We start from the raw sequence: 16,845 nt of genomic DNA, 5'->3' as shown, positions 1-16,845 counted from the left end.
GCACTTTCAGTATATTTTCTTTTCTCCTCAAAGAAATTAATTTCAAGCCACCATTTGAAAGTTTTCACAACAATTTTGGAAATGCGTTTTATTCTGAGTGTTTTCCTTAAGGACCTGTCCTCCAAATGAAGTACACTCATACGGAGCGCATCTGCACCTCCAAGGAGCACTGGAGCTAAGTCAAGTGGACTTCAGGTCCCAGTAAGCCATCTCTTGGCACGAAGCCCTCCGTGGCGCTGGGGACTCCATCTTCACTGTCCCCTTTAGTCCTTCCGCGTCTTTGGCCACATGTCACCTAGCTTTTCAGAAAGGGGGTGGGGGTAACAAAAGACTTTATTCAGGAAGGGAGGGGACTAGGGACCCTGCCAGGCGGGTGCTTGCAGTGGAAATCTTAAGCTCCTCTGCCGATCACCAGCCCGACGTCCTGGAGACTGAGCGGCTACCTCGTCGCTGTCCCCGCCTGCCCCAGTTCGCCTTTACGAAAATCTGCAGGCGCACTCCGGGAGCAGAGGGGACCTCAGAGGGGGACCTGAGCGGAGCGCGGGCTCTCGCGCCTGCTCGGCGGTCGCGCCCGGGTCCTCGGCTGCGGGGCGCGTCGGCCCGCAGCTGCGCGGCGCGGGGGAGCGGGCGGCGGCCGCGCGGGCAGCATGGAGTGGGAGCTCAACTTGCTGCTCTACCTGGCGCTCTTCTTCTTCCTGCTCTTCCTGCTCTTCCTCCTGCTCTTCGTGGTCATCAAGCAGCTGAAGAACTCCGTGGCCAGCACGGCCGGGACCCTCCAGCCCGGGCGCCTGTCGCTGCACCGCGAGCCCTGGGGCTTCCCGCACGAGCAGGCGGTGTGAGCCCGCGGCCGCGGTCCGCCGCGTCCAGGTGCGCAGGCGGCAGGTCGGGGCCGGCGAGGGTGGGACCCCAGTGCCGGGGCGGCCAGGCTGTGAGCCCGGGCGGGCAGAGAGGAGGACAGAGAGGGCAGTCGGAAGGGCTCGGGCGCCTGCCCTGCAAGCTCCTCTCCAGCCCGCTGTCCTGTCCCCGAGAGGGGGAAATGATACCCTTCAGCTCATTCACTCCCGCCGCTTCCCAGCAAGACCCGCCGGCCACCTAGGGATCCACCCGGTCGGAGGAGCCTTGGGCCGGCGCCCTGCAGCACCCGGTCATTGCCTTACAGCTTTGCGCTTCGCAGACGGCGAGAGCTGCACTGGCCGTCAGGACCGAGGCTTCAGGGCCTCTGGGTGGAGGGCTTCCTTCCTGCCCTCGATCCCTACTCAGCCCGGGAGCGCCTCCCAGGGGGGTGTAGAACCTGGGACCGCAGAGGGTGAGCGTGAGAGACTCATGTGGAAGATGCCTTCTGGTTGGCGGGTCTGTGAGCTTCTGGGGATGGCATCGAGGGCCGGCGAAAGGGGTACTGTCCTCTAGCGTAGGGCCACGGGACAAAGAGGACGGCCAGTGCGTCTGCGGCTTCTAGATCTCTAGTGGGAAGATGGTCGGCAGGATTAGACTCAGCCGTGGGTCTGGGTACTCTCCAGGCGATGCTACTGAGGAAATAACTTCATCTTCCAGACACTTTGTCCCAGATTTAGGTCGTCAACAGCACTTAGATGGACACCGAGCGCCAAGCACCTCAGCTGCACTTACAGCCTGGAGCCCTCAAGGGGCCTGGCGATGGACCACCCAGGCTGTCTGCCAAGGGTAAGCTGGGACCACGCCACTTTCACCTTGTCCCTAGTTGTGCCTAAACTTCTGAAGACCCAGGGCCTAATAAGTGGAGGGCCATGATGCAGCAAATGGGGACCCTAGGTAAAGGGCTGTCTCCTGCTCCGAACTGCTGAGCTTCTGCTGAAACCAGGCGGCCAGGCTGGCGGCTAGTTCATTTCAGGAACCCAAGTCTAGGTAGAGGATTATGGAAATGAGAGGTGTGTGGGATGCTGACAAGGTTAGCAGTCATCTGCTCTTTGAGAAACCAGGGCAGGGGCTCCGGAAGGGAAATAAGTGATGCAGGTATGATTTCTTTTCACTCAGAGAAGGCTTGGGCTTTCGGATGCTGGGTTTGTCATCAGGTAGTAACATTGGAAACATCTGTTACTTTTAGACACAATGAGATGTAGAGTAGAGAAGCTAAAACCAGGAACATATTTAAATTTTGCCTAAGCAGATAATACAGAATTGAAGTAGAAGACAATTGTTTTGATAATTCAAAGGAAAGAAAGAAATAGTCTCACTTAGGTGAGTTGGTATTGGTCTGAGACATGCAGATGGTTTCCCACATTTTCTATTTCACTTGTCCAAGCTCAGCTGTTCTTAAATGAAGTAAGTGCTTTCTTTTAACTTTTACAACATGAGCAAATTCTCACCTCTTTGTTATGTCTTTCTCAGAGTTATAGTAAGACTTGATTTGAGTTTCCAGTTTGAATTCCCAGAATCAGCTGCACTGAATCATGTTGAGCTTTGAACAATAGCCTCTAATTGGTTGATACCTCTGCAGTGGCATTTAGTTACAGGGTTGTGTGGTTAAGATGAACACATGAATGTGGGCATAATTAGCAATTAAGGTTGTTTATAAGGCTAGAAAACAACCATTCCACATTTCACAAATACTCAGAGGGCAAATGACTTTAACTAGTGCTTGGCTCCTGGACTTTTCAACCCTTTAATCTTCCTAGCAGGACTGCTGGAGTCTAGAAGTTTACCCCACCCCGACCTCCTTAAATGGGAGACCAGGGGGAAGTCTGGGTGAGTAGTGTGTTGCCATCTCAGCATTGACTTGGTTTCTCCACAAGTTCTACTGAATTGGGTTCCTGAGAGGAGTGGCTGCCTTTCTATCTTGTGTCCAGGGCCATTATATATCCTCCTGGCACACAAGTCCACTAGTTACTAAGTTCTTATTTATCCAGGTCAAAAAAGAACATTTGTTCCTTTGCCCATGTTCTGCTTGGAGCTTAGCCCTAAACGTGGCATTAGAGTTTCTCACGTTAGTTCTTACAGCTGCCTGCTGCACTTATCCCCTTCCTGGCCTTGACTTTGCTAGGGATTCTGCTTTTGAAACTTTGATGCCCTATACAAATTGCCTTTTCTTATTCACTTTTTTTCCAATCATAATTTTCCCAAGGCCCAGCATAGTACTGACCTCCCCAATCAGAACTACTTTAAACCTCACGAGTTCTCGATCCAGATGGAGTGCTTTGATGGCTCCCAGGTCCAGGTCCCTGGTTCCGCCTCTTCTGTGCTTCATCCAGGGATGCCCTGGCTTTTCACAGTTGCTACGCCAATTCTATTTTTAAAGGTGAGGTAAATATGAACTAGACATTAAAGCATTTAAAAAGTCAGGAATGTTTAAAATAACTGCTCATTTTATAAGCATAACTTGATTAGGAAATGTTCCTATGTTTTGTTTTCAACAAAAGGTCTTTAGTGATTTCAGTAATGTTAGCAAGTTGAATGTCTTCCATCATAAGGAAATGAGCCATAATTCAATAATGCAATATTAGTGTTTTATTTCAAGTGTTCAAATTTCATTATTTCTAAATTTCAGTGGTTCAAAATGACTTCCAATCTTATTAGGACAACCAGATTGTTTTCTTCATTTCCAAGCCTGTAAGTGAAGTGGATCCACAATTCTGCTTGGAAAGATAACCCATTCAAGTTGGATGAAAATGACATCACATCCACACCTGCAAAACCTAAAATGTCTAATAAAGCACATTCCCGAGCCCGAACTTCAATTTTAGGGCACAGCTGTAGATGCAGGATTGATGCCATCTGGTGTGATTCTGCAGCATAAGATAAATCTACCCGAGTGTGCCGTGCACTGGCTTTTCTGGGAATGACAAGATGCCAGGATTTGTTTTTGGTTCCCTTGCAGGGGTGGAAAGTTGGAACTAGGTAAGTAAAAAATACGCGATTCCCTATTTTCGACTTGACATTCCACGTTCCCAATTTTGTCTGTCATTTCAAAATAAGTGCACTAGAATCGAATTTTAAATGTTTAAAAGTTTTAAGCATTGTAATGGTCAAAACATTTTTGGATAGTGGGAAACACTGACTTTTTGTGAGTCATACTGATCTCTGACTTTGAGAACACTGAAGACACTAATGCAGTACATAGGAAGTATCTGCAGAGTTCTGTGCTTTGTTTCAGTGTTCATAGCTAGTCTGTGGTACTTGTGCTTATTTAAGCTAAATTCATAGTCAAAACTCTAGGGTCATTAGCTGTAACTGCTGATGTCTGTGTCACATTCAAGAGAAAGTTAAGAATTGAGTTGTAGATCTTTGATGTCGATGTTTTGTTGTTTGTTTGAATCAGAGAAACAAATTCCTCAATTCTCCATTGCTTATTTTGTCCATACAAAATTTCAAAACAGTGTGGATTCAATACAGATCTGATGACCTGAGAAGTAAGCATGTTACCATGCATAGGTAAGCCAAAGGGCAGAACCGTGTTTGAAGAGCGATCACAACAGGATAAGCACGCAGGCAAAGTTTCCTATGGATTAAGCTAAAAATCCATCTCCTCAGCTGCTTCATTAAACGAGTCTGACCATTTCTGCCGTTCTCTCTTTACAGGGAGATCCCAAGAGGAGGCTGACTTGAAGCTGGGAGTCCTTATACGCGGCCTGTGTCTTACTAGTGTGCCTGTGAAGTCACTTGAACTTACCACGTCAGAATCTTCAGACAGGACGTCTTTTCTTTCAGATGTAAATCCCCCTTGGATGGCTGTCTCCGTAACAGAGTAGGAAGTTGGCAAACAGTGGCTCACTTAGGGCTTTGTTCTTTTTCCTGTAACTCACACTGACGTGCTTTGGAGGTGGGTGACTACTGGTGTTGGCTCCCAGCTCACAGAAAGTCAGGCTTCAGGTGACACCTTTGGCTTTTTCCTACAGCTCCCCACCAGAAGGGGAAGCCCAAGGGGGCAGCTGGCTGTGCAGTCTGAATCCACTTCCTTTTGAAGAGCTTTCTCAGATGCTCAACACTGGCCAGCCCCCTGTTACTGGCTGCTGCCATCTGGAGATGGCTCGAGCAATGCCTTCAACCAAAATCTGCCTTCTCTTGGTGAGGGGTGATGGCAGCACATCTCAAGTGGACAAGTAGCCATCTGTGCCCTGGTGACAAAATCCCATTGTGAAGGAGCACAATGCTCGAAATGGATTGAGACAGTGGCCCCTTCCCAGCTGGTAGAACTCCAGGCAGCCTGCTCAGCTGGAGTGAGGGCTGGGAAGAGGCCAGGTGTTCCCACGGGGCGTGGGCAGGCTTGCCCGTGTGGGCATCTTCTGGGGGACATGGTCTCTCTGTGGAGGCTGGATAGAGCACGAAGCCTTGCTCTTCTGCATTACCGTCACTGTGTCCTCCCTAACTCCTGTCAGTCGGACTTTAGTGGAATCTAGGTTTGCATATTTGGTGCCCAAAAAAGACCATCCCTTTTATGCACCAGGGAGATAGTCTATGCAAAGAAAGTCTTCCTTGCTTCCTCTTATGACTCTGCCACCAAGCTAGGAATATCCTGGGAGAATCGCCTCTCGGAGCTGCTTCCACGAGCAGCCCACATCCTGGCAGAGCAGCGGGAGAAGAATCACTTCCCACACCCAAGGCTGTCCAGAGAACTTTCCGTGATGATAGCAACGTTCCCTATCTGCAGTCTCCGATATGGTAACCACTAGTCACATGTGGCTGGTGCACACTTGAAGTGACTGAGTAGGTAACTCTGAAATTTTACTTATGTCAATAAGGAAAACTAACCACATGGCGCCAGTGGCTCTGGTATTGGACACACAGTCCACATCCTGCACTTCCTTGTGTTGCAGAGAGGTGGGAGAGTGTGGCCAGGGCCGTGCTTGGAGTCCCTTGGCCTTCATTGTCTCACCCTGCAGTGGACCTTGTTTCCCCGAGGAAGAGGAGAAGTGGTTCTTTGGAACTGAATTCAAGATGCTGACTTGACGTGTATGTTGCCCACCCTCTTGGGATTCATGAATGTTTTGGGAGTAGGTCTCAGGATTGCTTTTGGTGACAAAGGACGATAAAGAAACCACAGTGCAGGTTCCCCTCGCCCTCTTAGTACCCGTTGTGTGTTCCTAAGTCAGAGTGTTTCCACGGTTTATTTTGATCTATTGTGCAGGTTTTTTTAATTTTTGTAACATTGTGACTTTTAAATGATTATTCTGTGTATGTTTTCCAAAATACCTAGTGATTTATATTTTTTAAAAAAGACTGTGAAATAAAATATAATACTTATATGTAACTCAGTTTGTGTGTGTGTGTGTGTGGGGGGGGGGGTTTGTTTGTTTGTTTTTGGTGATTATTACCCAAAGTTAAAGTTGGCGACTATTACCCAAAGAGTTAATTAGGATGAGATTAATAGATAGAACACTTTTATTTTTATGGCATATTTATTTTTTTAATGGAGATGTCTATATACCAATTAATGTTATTATTATTGTTATTTTGGGGGTACCAGGGATTGAACTCAGGGGCACTGGACCACTGAGCCACATGCCCAGCCCTATTTTGTGTTTTATTTAGAGACAGGGTCTCACTGAGTTGCTTAGAGCCTTGCTTTTGCTGAGTGTCATGTGGTGGCCAGCACCCCACCAGGATTCTTTCCTGCTCAGAAGGTGATGAGCCACCTGAGAAAATGAAAGTCTGAAGTGATTATTAAAGAAGTAAGAGACAGATCCAGAAATCAGATTTAAAAGGGAAAGGAGCAGTGGTAGGTGCCAGGAGGAGCTGCATCTGAATAACTAGAAAACGGTTCCGACCCTTTACTTAAGGGAGAGTAAGTACACCAAAGGTGGGATGAGGCTTCAGCGGATGGAGTCTTACAGTCGACAGGATGATTGGCATCTTGGGAGGCCACACCCATCTCTGAGAGGCTGTGTGGCTATGTGGTTCCAGCCGGTCCCCCCATCTCCAGTGCAGTGCTAAACCTGACAGCCAGGTAGGAAGTCCCATGTCCTGGGGGTCTCAAGACAGCAGGAGTGCTGCTGGGAGTGACCAGATACCAGACTTTCCTACCCAATGGCTTCCAGGCCAGTTTGGTTCATGCACAGTTCACGGATGGCTTTTGGCAGCTGAGGCTGGCTTTGAACCTTCAATCCTCCTGCTTTAGCCTCCTGAGCCGGTAGGATTACATGTGTGAGCCACTGCGCCTGGCTAATGTTACCTTTTAAAAATATTCAATAATGATTGAATAATTTGGGTGAAGTATGAGGGTTGTGGTGATATCAGCGAATTCTTTTTTTCAGGTAAGTTTTCCCCACTGAGCATCGCTTGGACCTTATTTCTCTACAAGTTTCCGATTCTGTGCGATTTGTCTTTTATTGAATTACACACATCCTTGCTATTGGCTAGACATAGTTCTTTAGCAGGTATGTGCTTTGCAAATATTTCCCTCAGTTTGCGACTAGCCTATCAATTTTCTTAACAATGTTTGTAAAAGATGTACTTTTATTTTGAAGTTTGATTTGCCTACCTCTTTATTTCATGTTTATTGTTTCCTGTGTCCTAAGAGATGTTTACCTTCTCCCTAGGTAGCAAAAAATATCTTTCTATGCTTTCTTTAAGCTATAGAAGTATAATTTTGGCTTTTACTAAGTCTGTTATTCACTTTGAATATTTTGTGACTAGTTCAAGGTAAAGACAGATTTCTAAAATACATAGATCATCCAGTGGCTCTCCCTCCCTTCCTCCCTCCCTCTTTCTCTCTCTTGGTCTCTCTTCCTTGTTTGTGGAAAAGGCAGCCCTGTCCGCACTGGACTACTTGGTCATCTATGTCAATACCTGACGCCCACGTAAGGGTGGCTCTATTTCCAGGCTCTCTTTTCGGTCCCCTAGGCCGTATCCTGTTCCCACACTGTCTTGATTACCGAAGTTTTATACTGAGTCTTGACATTCTCTAGAAAATTTTATAAATCTGAACTTTTATAATAAACTCGACTCAAAGGCTGACTCTGTATACCTTCAAGCCCTGAGTAATTTCAGTTGAGAATGGTCAAATTCCATAAGAAAACCCCACCTGGCACCCTGCTTCCTTTATTCCTTTCTTTAAACCTGAGTCCCCAGTGGGATGGCACTTGGCCAAGAGGGACACCTGTGTGCCTTCCTATTGTGAAAAATGGGGACTGTCCTCTTTACTCCTAGCACAGGTGGGAGCAAACAGCTTTCCGAACCTGGCAGGAGAGAGGCCGACGGTGACGAGGTCTGCATGACATTTCATGAACGTGTATACTGACTTTGGGGACCTGCTCTACCTGCAGACAGTTCCCGGGGACAGTGAGTCTACCTGCTTTGGATCTCCTTGTGCCAACAACTGTTCACATTTGCCTGATTCCTGGAGTTAGACAGGGTGAGTTCAAGGTCACTGTTCCCTTTGTTACAAGTTGTGGAGGGCTGGCTTGCCCTCGGGAAAGGACGCATGTGTCTCACCAGTGTGTGTCTGGCTGCCTGCGTCAACAGGCCGGGAGTGGCTCATTTCTCTCTGTCCAGCGACTCTGCATTTTGGGAATCTTGTCATCTGTAAATTTCCAAGGTAAAGGGGGATGGTGGGTTGCCTTCTTGGCCCTGTTTTATGGCGGTCTGAGCTCTTCACATGCTCCGTGTTCTTTCGTGAGCTGTCTGCTCACATCTTGCCCACATCTCAACTGGGGCATTCTTTAGTTCTTACAGGTTTTTGTTATTTTCTTTCCTTCTCTTGGAGAATTTTATTTATAAACACAAACATAATGAGGTCAAATCTTCCTCTCATTCTCTATTTCTTCTTCATGGCTACCAGGTTCTGATGTATTTTTCTAGCTTATGAAATATATATTCAGGTGTATATTTACATTTTTACCTAAACAAAGGCAAACTATAAACACATTGTTTTGTACCTTGGTTTAAAATATATAATAATAATTCTCCAGGTTTTTTTCCAACCAATATTCACTGAAGACTGACCATGTGGCAGGCAGGAGTCTAGTTTCTTAGTCTAAGTTCCTGAGTAAGAAAGAGGGTTTGTTCCTTCCATCACCGGCTTCTGTTGAACCCATATGGCTGCCTCTTTGAAACTGTCCTATAGTATCCTATAAAAGAAGCACAATTTACTTAAGACAATTCTTAATATCTATTTAATTGTTTGCCATTACTGATAACACTATATAACCCTTTGACATGAATCTTTGATTATTATGTGCTAAAATCCTTGATGAAGAATTTCTGGGTATGCACATTTAAAAAATTTGTTATAGAAATTTGAAGCATCTATAAAAGTAGAAGAAATGATGCCACAAAATTTATCCTCATTGATTATTTAAAAAATCTTATTTATTTTTCATTTATTCTTTAAATTTGTAGATTTTATAATTTGGAGTTGAAAAAAATCAGGTCTAAGTTTTAGAGTTGCAAGAAAATTAAGCAGAAAGAACAGATATTTCTCACATATCCCTTTCCCTGACCAAACACACTGCTATTATTATTAAAATGGTATATTGTATGTTACATTGTTAAAATTGATTTGCTGAGGTTGATACATTGTTGTTGACTAAGGTTCATGTCATTGTCAGCGGGAGTGCCTCTTGGTGGTGTAGCTCTATGCACTGACTTGTGTCCGCCACCACTGTATCACACAGAGAGCTTCAGATCCAGTCCTGTTCAGTGTGTATCATGGAGAGGAGCCTGAAACTCACCTGTGTCCACCTCCTAGTTGCTCCCTTCCTCTCTCCGAGCCCCTGGCAACCTGTCCACTGTCTCCATAGTATTACCTGTTTTAGTTGGGTTTTGCTTTGCTGTGATTAAAACACTCAACAAAAGCAACCTGGGAGGAAGAGCTTAGGTGGGCCCACGGGTTGCAGAGGTCTCAGTCCAGAGAGGGCCAAGTACCTTGTTCTGAGCCCAAGGTGAGGCGGCCCATCACTGGGGAACTTCCAGTGGAGGAAAGTTGTCACTCCTGGCAGGGTCCAGAGGGAGGGAAGGGGTGGGCGGGGGTGGGGCAGGGAAGGAAGGAGGAAGGGGCCCCAGGACAGATGCACCTTCTAGGTCTTCCAGCATGAGCACCTCCTCCAGCCAGGCCCCGCCTGCCTGCAGTTACCACCCACTAGGCTGGACTGGTTAGGTGACAGCTCTCACAGTCCCATCATTTCACCTCTGGATATCCCTGCACTAAGGAGACGTTCACCTCATATCCACACCATCCCAGGGCCTTTCTGGGAGTCATGTGTGGACTCCATACACCAGCTGCCTTTTCAGACTAGCTGCTGCTGCTTAGCCACAGGCACTTGGGTTTCTTCCTTCTCTCTCCTTTTTTAATATTTATTTTTCGGTTGCAGTTGGACACAATACCTTTATCTTATTTTTTATTTATTTTTGTGTGGTCCTGAGGATGGAACCCAGGGCCTCACCTGTGCTAGGCAAGTGCTCAGCTGCTCGGCCACAACCCCAGCCCGTCTTCCTCCTCTTTTCAGGGACGGAGAACTCATTTCATCTCCGAGTCACAGTGCACTGTCCAGATGCCCTACCAGTTGTCTCCTCATCTTGCTGGAGGCCATCTTGGTTCTTTCCATGTTTGGACGACGGCGAATAAAGCCGCTGAACTTTCTGATGCAAGCTTTCACGTGGGCGTGTTCTGGAGTTATTTGGTAAGTACCGTGCAGCACGCTTCTGGACCAAGTGGGAAGACTACGTGTGGTTCTGTAACAAACTTACGAACTGTCTTCCAAGTGGCCGCACTGCTTTGCACCCCGCCTGCAGCGACTGAGAGCTCCCGATGCTTCGCCCCATCCCGGCCTCGGTGGGTGCTGTCAGTGCAGCTAGCTGACAGGTGGGTGGGGGTTCCCTTATTGTGTAAAGGTTCGGGTCCCTGACGCCGTGGATGTGGAGCTCCTTTTCACGAGCTCGTTTGTCACCTGTCCACCTACTTTGGTTAGCCATATTCCTGCACCTTTTTCCCGTTTTAAATTGGGCTGATCTTTTTAATGTGAATTTTAAGAGTTTTTGTATATTTGGATATCAGTCCTTTATCAAATAGGTGTTTTGCAAATATTTTCTTTCACCAGTGCTTTTTTATTCCCTTAACAGTGTCTTTTGAAGAAGTCTTTGATTTTAATAAAGCCCAACTTTCTGTTTTTTTTCTCCTGGGTTATGATTTTGGAGCTGTATCTAAAATTGACTGCCAAACTCCACGTCACCTTGATTTCCCCCTAACTATAGGACTCACGATCTGTTGTTGCACCTGGAGACTCAGCGAAGCCAATGGTGTCATTCAGTCCAAGGGCAGAGGCCTGAGCTCCAGGGAGGGATGGTACAAATCCTGGTCCAAGGCAGGAGAATACAAGGTGAGAGGTCCCAGTGCCAAGGGTGGGCAGAAGTAAAAGGGGGCAGAGTCCACCTTCTTCCGCCTGTGGTCCTGTTGAGGCGATCAGGGATTGGATGAGTTGTCCACGTGGGGAAGGCCGGTCACTTAGTCGGCCAATTCAAAGGCTACACCTGCAGAAACAATCATGGTCTGGGCATCCTGTGACCCAGTGAAGTTGACACAGGAAGTTAACCATGGCAACAGCTATCCACAAGCCAAAGAGGCCACAGAAGATATGACACGGATGTCACTTTGATCTGATCTCTAGCCTCTACAACTGTGAGAAAGAAGTTGTAGAAGTCTGCACTGGGCTCCAGACTGAACGGTGACCAAGATAACAGACCTGGAGAGGTCACAGCCAAACCTCCCAGACAGGCCAGTTACCCACTGGAACATCCTAGGCTGTCGTTCTTAATCCCACTACGTATGAGTTCCACATGCTGCCAGGTGTAACATGATCAGGATGTGGCGCAATTGAGGGCTTCTCTATGTCCTAAGTTCCTGGGAAATACGTTAGTTCCTCAAGGGTAAAACCCTTTTTGCAATCATTACATAGTAGTGAAATTCTTTAGGATTAGACTACTAGATGGGGTTTCTGGGAATGCAAATTGGGCAATACAGTGGGATCATTTTTTCATGTTTCGATATGTGCTTTCAAATGTATTATTTAGGTGATCGTGTCATTTTGTTGTCTTTATGTTATTTGCATAGTTCTTATTTCTCTCCTAGGGCTTTGTACCGCAGATGTGAATGCACTGGAAAGTTAAATGGGCCTCAGGAATCTAAGCAAACAAAAGAGTGATAAAAACAAACCAACAACCAACCGACAAAACACAGACCAACCAACAAAAAGCTTCAACCCAAACAAAAGGAAAGTCTTAAGTTACTGATGTCCCCAGAAAAGCATCATTCTGCCAGGTTTAATTTTTGTCTGAGTCAAAAAACAAAGCAAAATGGCACAATCTGTTGCAATCCATCCATGGGCTGTGTGTGTGTGCTATGCACATTGGAGCTATATGAGGGGACAGGTCTGGCGTTGCAGGCTGATTGGCCTGTGGGATGCAAGTGCACCTCTCCTCTCACTGGGCCTGTGATCTCACACAGCACCTGAGATGGGTGTGACTTGCCAAGATGTCAGTCAATCTGCTGACCACAAGACATCATGAAGCAAGACTCCACCTTTTGAAATCTCTCCCCGGCCTTATTTAGTGAAGAACATTCCATTCAAGCTCCTTTGTGTGCCCCCCCCCCCCTATAAAATAAAGAGATTCCGGGTGCAAGTGCTCTTTCTGGCACTGTCCAGCGTGGAGCTGACCCTTAAGGTGGCAAAGCTGTCTCACCCTTGACCTGAGAAACTCATGCTCGTGTGTTGCGTGGTTTCTTGGCTGTTTCTCAGTTTATTGCTGCAATCAGCGCCTTTGAACCCAGCTCATCTCGCCAGCCCAGCCAGCTGGCAGAAACAATCTTTGAAACAGAACAAATAGAAATGCGTATTTCTCATATTCCAAATACATATGTGAAATACGTTCCAATACATATGGGTTGACCTAGTAATCTCCGTAATCACCTCATTACCCCCACAGACAGCATTATCTCAAAAACATATTAGTGTGTGTGGCCACAGATTAACTCCAACTGCCTCCCAAATACTTCACAGTTGCTACATGTCCCCTCTAGCTGGGGACTCACAACCCAATGGCTTCTGAGGTTGGGCAGGTGGCAGAAGGCATCAGGATGTGTGTGCGTGTGTGTGAGGTTTGTGACTGTGTGTGTATACAGTTGTATATGAAGTTGTGTGATTGTTTTCTGTGCATCTGTGTATACATGTATGAGGTTGTGTGACTGTGTGTGTCTATACAGTTGTGTATGAGGTTGTGTGATTGTACTGTATGCAGCTGTATGTATGTGTGTGCAATTGTGTGACTGTGTGTGTATACAGTTGTGTATGAACTTGTGTGATTGTCCTCTGTGCATCTGTGTGTACGTGTATGAGGTTGTGTGTGTGTGTATACAGTTGTGTATGAGGTATGATTGTCCTCCATGAAGCTGTGTGTATGTGAAAGGTTGTTTGACTGGTATGTGTATACAGTTGTGTATGAGGTTGAGTGAGTGTCCTCCATTCAGGTGTGGGTATGTGTGAGGTTGTGTGTGTATGTGTATACACTTGTGTATGAGGTTGTGCGATTGTCCTCCAAGCAGCTGTGGGTAAGTGTACATAGTTGTGTATGAGACTGAGTGAGTGTCCTCCATGCAGCTGTGTGCATGTGTATACAGTTGTGTATGAGGTTGAGTGAGTGTCCTCCATGCAGCTGTGGGTATGTGTATACAGTTGTGTATGAGGTTGAGTGAATGTCCTCCATGCAGCTGTATGTATGTGTATACAGTTGTGTATGAGGTTGAGTGAGTGTCCTCCATGCAGCTGTGTGTATGTGTATACAGTAGTATATGAGGTTGAGTGGGTGTCCTCCATGCAGCTGTGTGTATGTGTATACAGTAGTATATGAGGTTGAGTGGGTGTGCTCCATGCAGCTGTGTGTATGTGTATACAGTAGTATATGAGGTTGAGTGGGTGTGCTCCATGCAGCTGTGTGTATGTGTATACAGTAGTATATGAGGTTGAGTGAGTGTCCTCCATGCAGCTGTGGGTATGTGTATACAGTTGTGTATGAGGTTGAGTGAGTGTCCTCCATGCAGCTGTGTGTATGTGTATACAGTTGTGTATGAGGTTGAGTGAGTGTCCTCCATGCAGCTGTGGGTATGTGTATACAGTTGTGTATGAGGTTGAGTGAGTGTCCTCCATGCAGCTGTGGGTATGTGTATTCAGTTGTGTATGAGGTTGAGTGATTGTCCTCCATGCAGCTGTGGGTACGTGTATTGAGTTGTGTATGAGGTTGAGTGAGTGTCCTCCATGCAGCTGTGTGTATGTGTATACAGTTGTGTATGAGGTTGAGTGAGTGTCCTCCATGCAGCTGTGGGTATGTGTATTCAGTTGTGTATGAGGTTGAGTGGGTGTCCTCCATGCAGCTGTGGGTACGTGTATTCAGTTGTGTATGAGGTTGAGTGAGTGTCCTCCATGCAGCTGTATGTATGTGTATACAGTTGTGTATGAGGTTGAGTGATTGTCCTCTGTTGAGAGCCACAGCCGAAGGGGCCCCAGCAAACTTCCAGCTGCCAGCAAACTTCCAGCTGCCAGCTGATGATTGGCTCACAGCGGCCCCAGCAACTTCTAGCTGCCAACTGATTGGCTCCTCTGCCGTGATGCTCATTGGGCTGTTTCCCCGCCCTTTCAGACCATGGAGCTGCTCATTGGGGGACGTTTTTTGGCTCCGCCCATGCTACCCAGCCAATGGGCCTCAAGAGCAGGAGGAGTGGGGGAGGTTGAGAGGCTTGTGGGAAGCCGGTGGTGGCAGTTGGGCTCTGAAGGTTTTTCTTGAGGAGCTGTATTGTTTGTCGTGTGTGGTTCTAAAAATAAAGTACGTTTCTTTTGACAAGTGGCTCCTGAATTGTGCCCCAGCCAGACTGCGGCAGTCCTCCATGCAGCTGTGGGTATGTGTATACACTTGTGTATGAGGTTGAGTGAGTGTCCTCCATGCAGCTGTGGGTATGTGTATACACTTGTGTATGAGGTTGAGTGAGTGTCCTCCATGCAGCTGTGGGTATGTGTATACAGTTGTGTATGGGGTTGAATGGGTGTCCTCCATGCAGCTGTGGGTATATATACAGTTGTGTATGAGGTTGAGTGAGTGTCCTCCATGCACACTGGGTACGTCCACGTGCTTGAGATGAACAAGCAGGATGATGTCCACTCCAAGGCATCTGCTCCTTCTTTCAAAGTTCCTGTTCACAAACTTCCGAATCCCTCGCTGGTCAAAGGAAGCACAAAGCCAGCAGCCCTGATGGCCAGACTGGGAACCGCCTGCAGCACAGGCCAGACAGTCTTTATTTCTAATAGGAGTCATTTTGCAGGTCTATCTTGGAATCCTGGCTTGCCCTAGTGTTTGGAAGTCACACTTGGATTGAGATCCAGCTACTTCAGTGTTACATCATATACTCCATCTATTTTTTTTTTAATGTGGATATTAGCCTGACCGTTCAGTTATTTTGAGGATAAGATGGGGAAAAGGTGTGAAAATATCTAGTTCAGAGCTTCAAAACGTTTCAATACATTTTTGTTAGTGTACAGTCTTTACAGAAATATTCAGTACGAAATAATACCACCTTCACTCCAGTAACTGAGGAATAATTAACCAAGTCATTCCTCTGCCTCTCTCACTCTGACTTGGGAACCTAGCCCCAAATGAGAAGTGCAGAGCAGAAAGGAGCCACCGGGGCCAGGCGGGGAAGCAGGGAGGGTGGGGGATGGCAGCAGGACACAGCTGGAGGAGGGGATCATATAGCACAACCCTGCAGCTACAGTCTAACATTAAGTACGCATCGAAAAATAACCAGGGAGAAGCATCTGCAGGCTCCGACAGGCAGCTATGACGGTATATGAAGAGTGGAAGTGTGATCCCCTGATTTGAGGATGGCCTGTGTCGTGTTATCAGTGCATCCTGCAGATGAGTATGGCATCATGTGATAGTAATGTCATTATAGCTATGACCGTTAATATCAGTTGGAGGATTCCTTCCTAGAACACCAAACTGTTCTCTACTTTAACACACTTGCTATAAATTTGTTTTGCTTTGATATTTGCCTTCTGTTTGCTGCTTTTATTAGTATATGGTAAACTTGGTTGAAAGCAGTAAAACTGTTGCCAGAGGTTGCTACAGATGAGAAGAGGGGATTTCCAATGGGACTGATCAAGACCCAGAGTAAGAAATGCATTCTGCATGTGATCCAGTCTACAGACAAACACATGAAAACAATGACACGTGTCCCACTGTCCAGAGCACTGTTGTGAGATACACTCTGGCATTCATGCTGATTCTATCCTTTTCTACACTAGTTAAAAAATACTGCTTGTCCTTCTGACCCCTACTGAATCGATTTCAGGACCATTCATGCTTCTATAAAACAGATTTAGAAGGTAACTTTGGCCTCACATCTAGAGAAAACCCCTTATTATTTATGAAAATAAGATCCAGGGCTGTTTAGACACTGTTCCTACCCCAGCTATAATGTAAAGAATTAATGTTTAAAGGTAATCCTGATGAGATCCTATGCATTTAGAAAATATGTTGATATTGGAAAAAATATGGAAAAATATTGGAAAAAATATTTAAAAATATGTTGATATTGCTATTTCTGTTATTTAAAAATCTTCCTGAATTTTTGTTTTTACTTTTGCAGTACTGGGAATTGAATACAGAGATGCTCTACCACTGAGCTACATCCCCAGCCCTTTTTTTTAATTTGGGGACAGGACTTCCCTAAGTTGCTGAACTTGTTCTCCTCCTGCCTCAGCAGTGACCAGGCCTGGGCTGGACCTCTGCCCTCTCACCTGTGGGGCCAGGCCCCGGGCTCAGCCTCTGCCATCCTCACCCCTGGAACCCAGCATCCAGGACCCAGGTTAATGTTTTGCTGATCAGTTCTATTTT

General features: G+C 46.5%; 1 protein-coding gene across 3 annotated transcripts; it reads left to right on the top strand.

The window, feature by feature from the left end:
- The first annotated feature begins 612 nt into the window (after window positions 1-612).
- Window positions 613-6,220, top strand: Smim43 (small integral membrane protein 43). Of its 3 annotated transcripts, none has more exons than XM_058583662.1 (5): window positions 613-867; window positions 1,552-1,680; window positions 3,098-3,271; window positions 3,521-3,870; window positions 4,552-6,220. In XM_058583662.1, the coding sequence occupies exon 1, from the start codon at window positions 648-650 to the stop codon at window positions 837-839; it is 192 nt and encodes a 63-aa protein (XP_058439645.1). In that variant the 5' UTR covers window positions 613-647; the 3' UTR covers window positions 840-867; window positions 1,552-1,680; window positions 3,098-3,271; window positions 3,521-3,870; window positions 4,552-6,220. The 3 variants fall into 3 exon arrangements, 1 of the variants encoding a protein (XP_058439645.1); XR_009228103.1 differs by lacking the exon at window positions 613-867 and adding an exon at window positions 2,655-2,721 and having other exon boundaries at window positions 884-1,680; XR_009228104.1 differs by lacking the exon at window positions 613-867 and having other exon boundaries at window positions 885-1,680; window positions 3,550-3,870.
- The last annotated feature ends 10,625 nt before the right edge of the window (window positions 6,221-16,845 follow it).

The sequence above is a fragment of the Marmota monax genome, unplaced genomic scaffold, assembly GCF_021218885.2.
Source record: "Marmota monax isolate L192 unplaced genomic scaffold, Marmota_monax_Labrador192_F-V1.1 WCK01_AAM20220418_F8-fsc00378, whole genome shotgun sequence".
NCBI classification, from domain to species: Eukaryota; Metazoa; Chordata; class Mammalia; order Rodentia; family Sciuridae; genus Marmota; species Marmota monax.
The sequence above is the reverse complement of the archived record's forward strand: the minus strand, read 5'-3'. Positions and strand labels throughout refer to the sequence as shown.

What these genes read in the sequence shown, in the direction of transcription:
- Smim43 (XM_058583662.1), top strand. Translation starts at nt 648, where the DNA reads ATGGAGTGGGAGCTCAACTTGCTGCTCTACCTGGCGCTCTTCTTCTTC.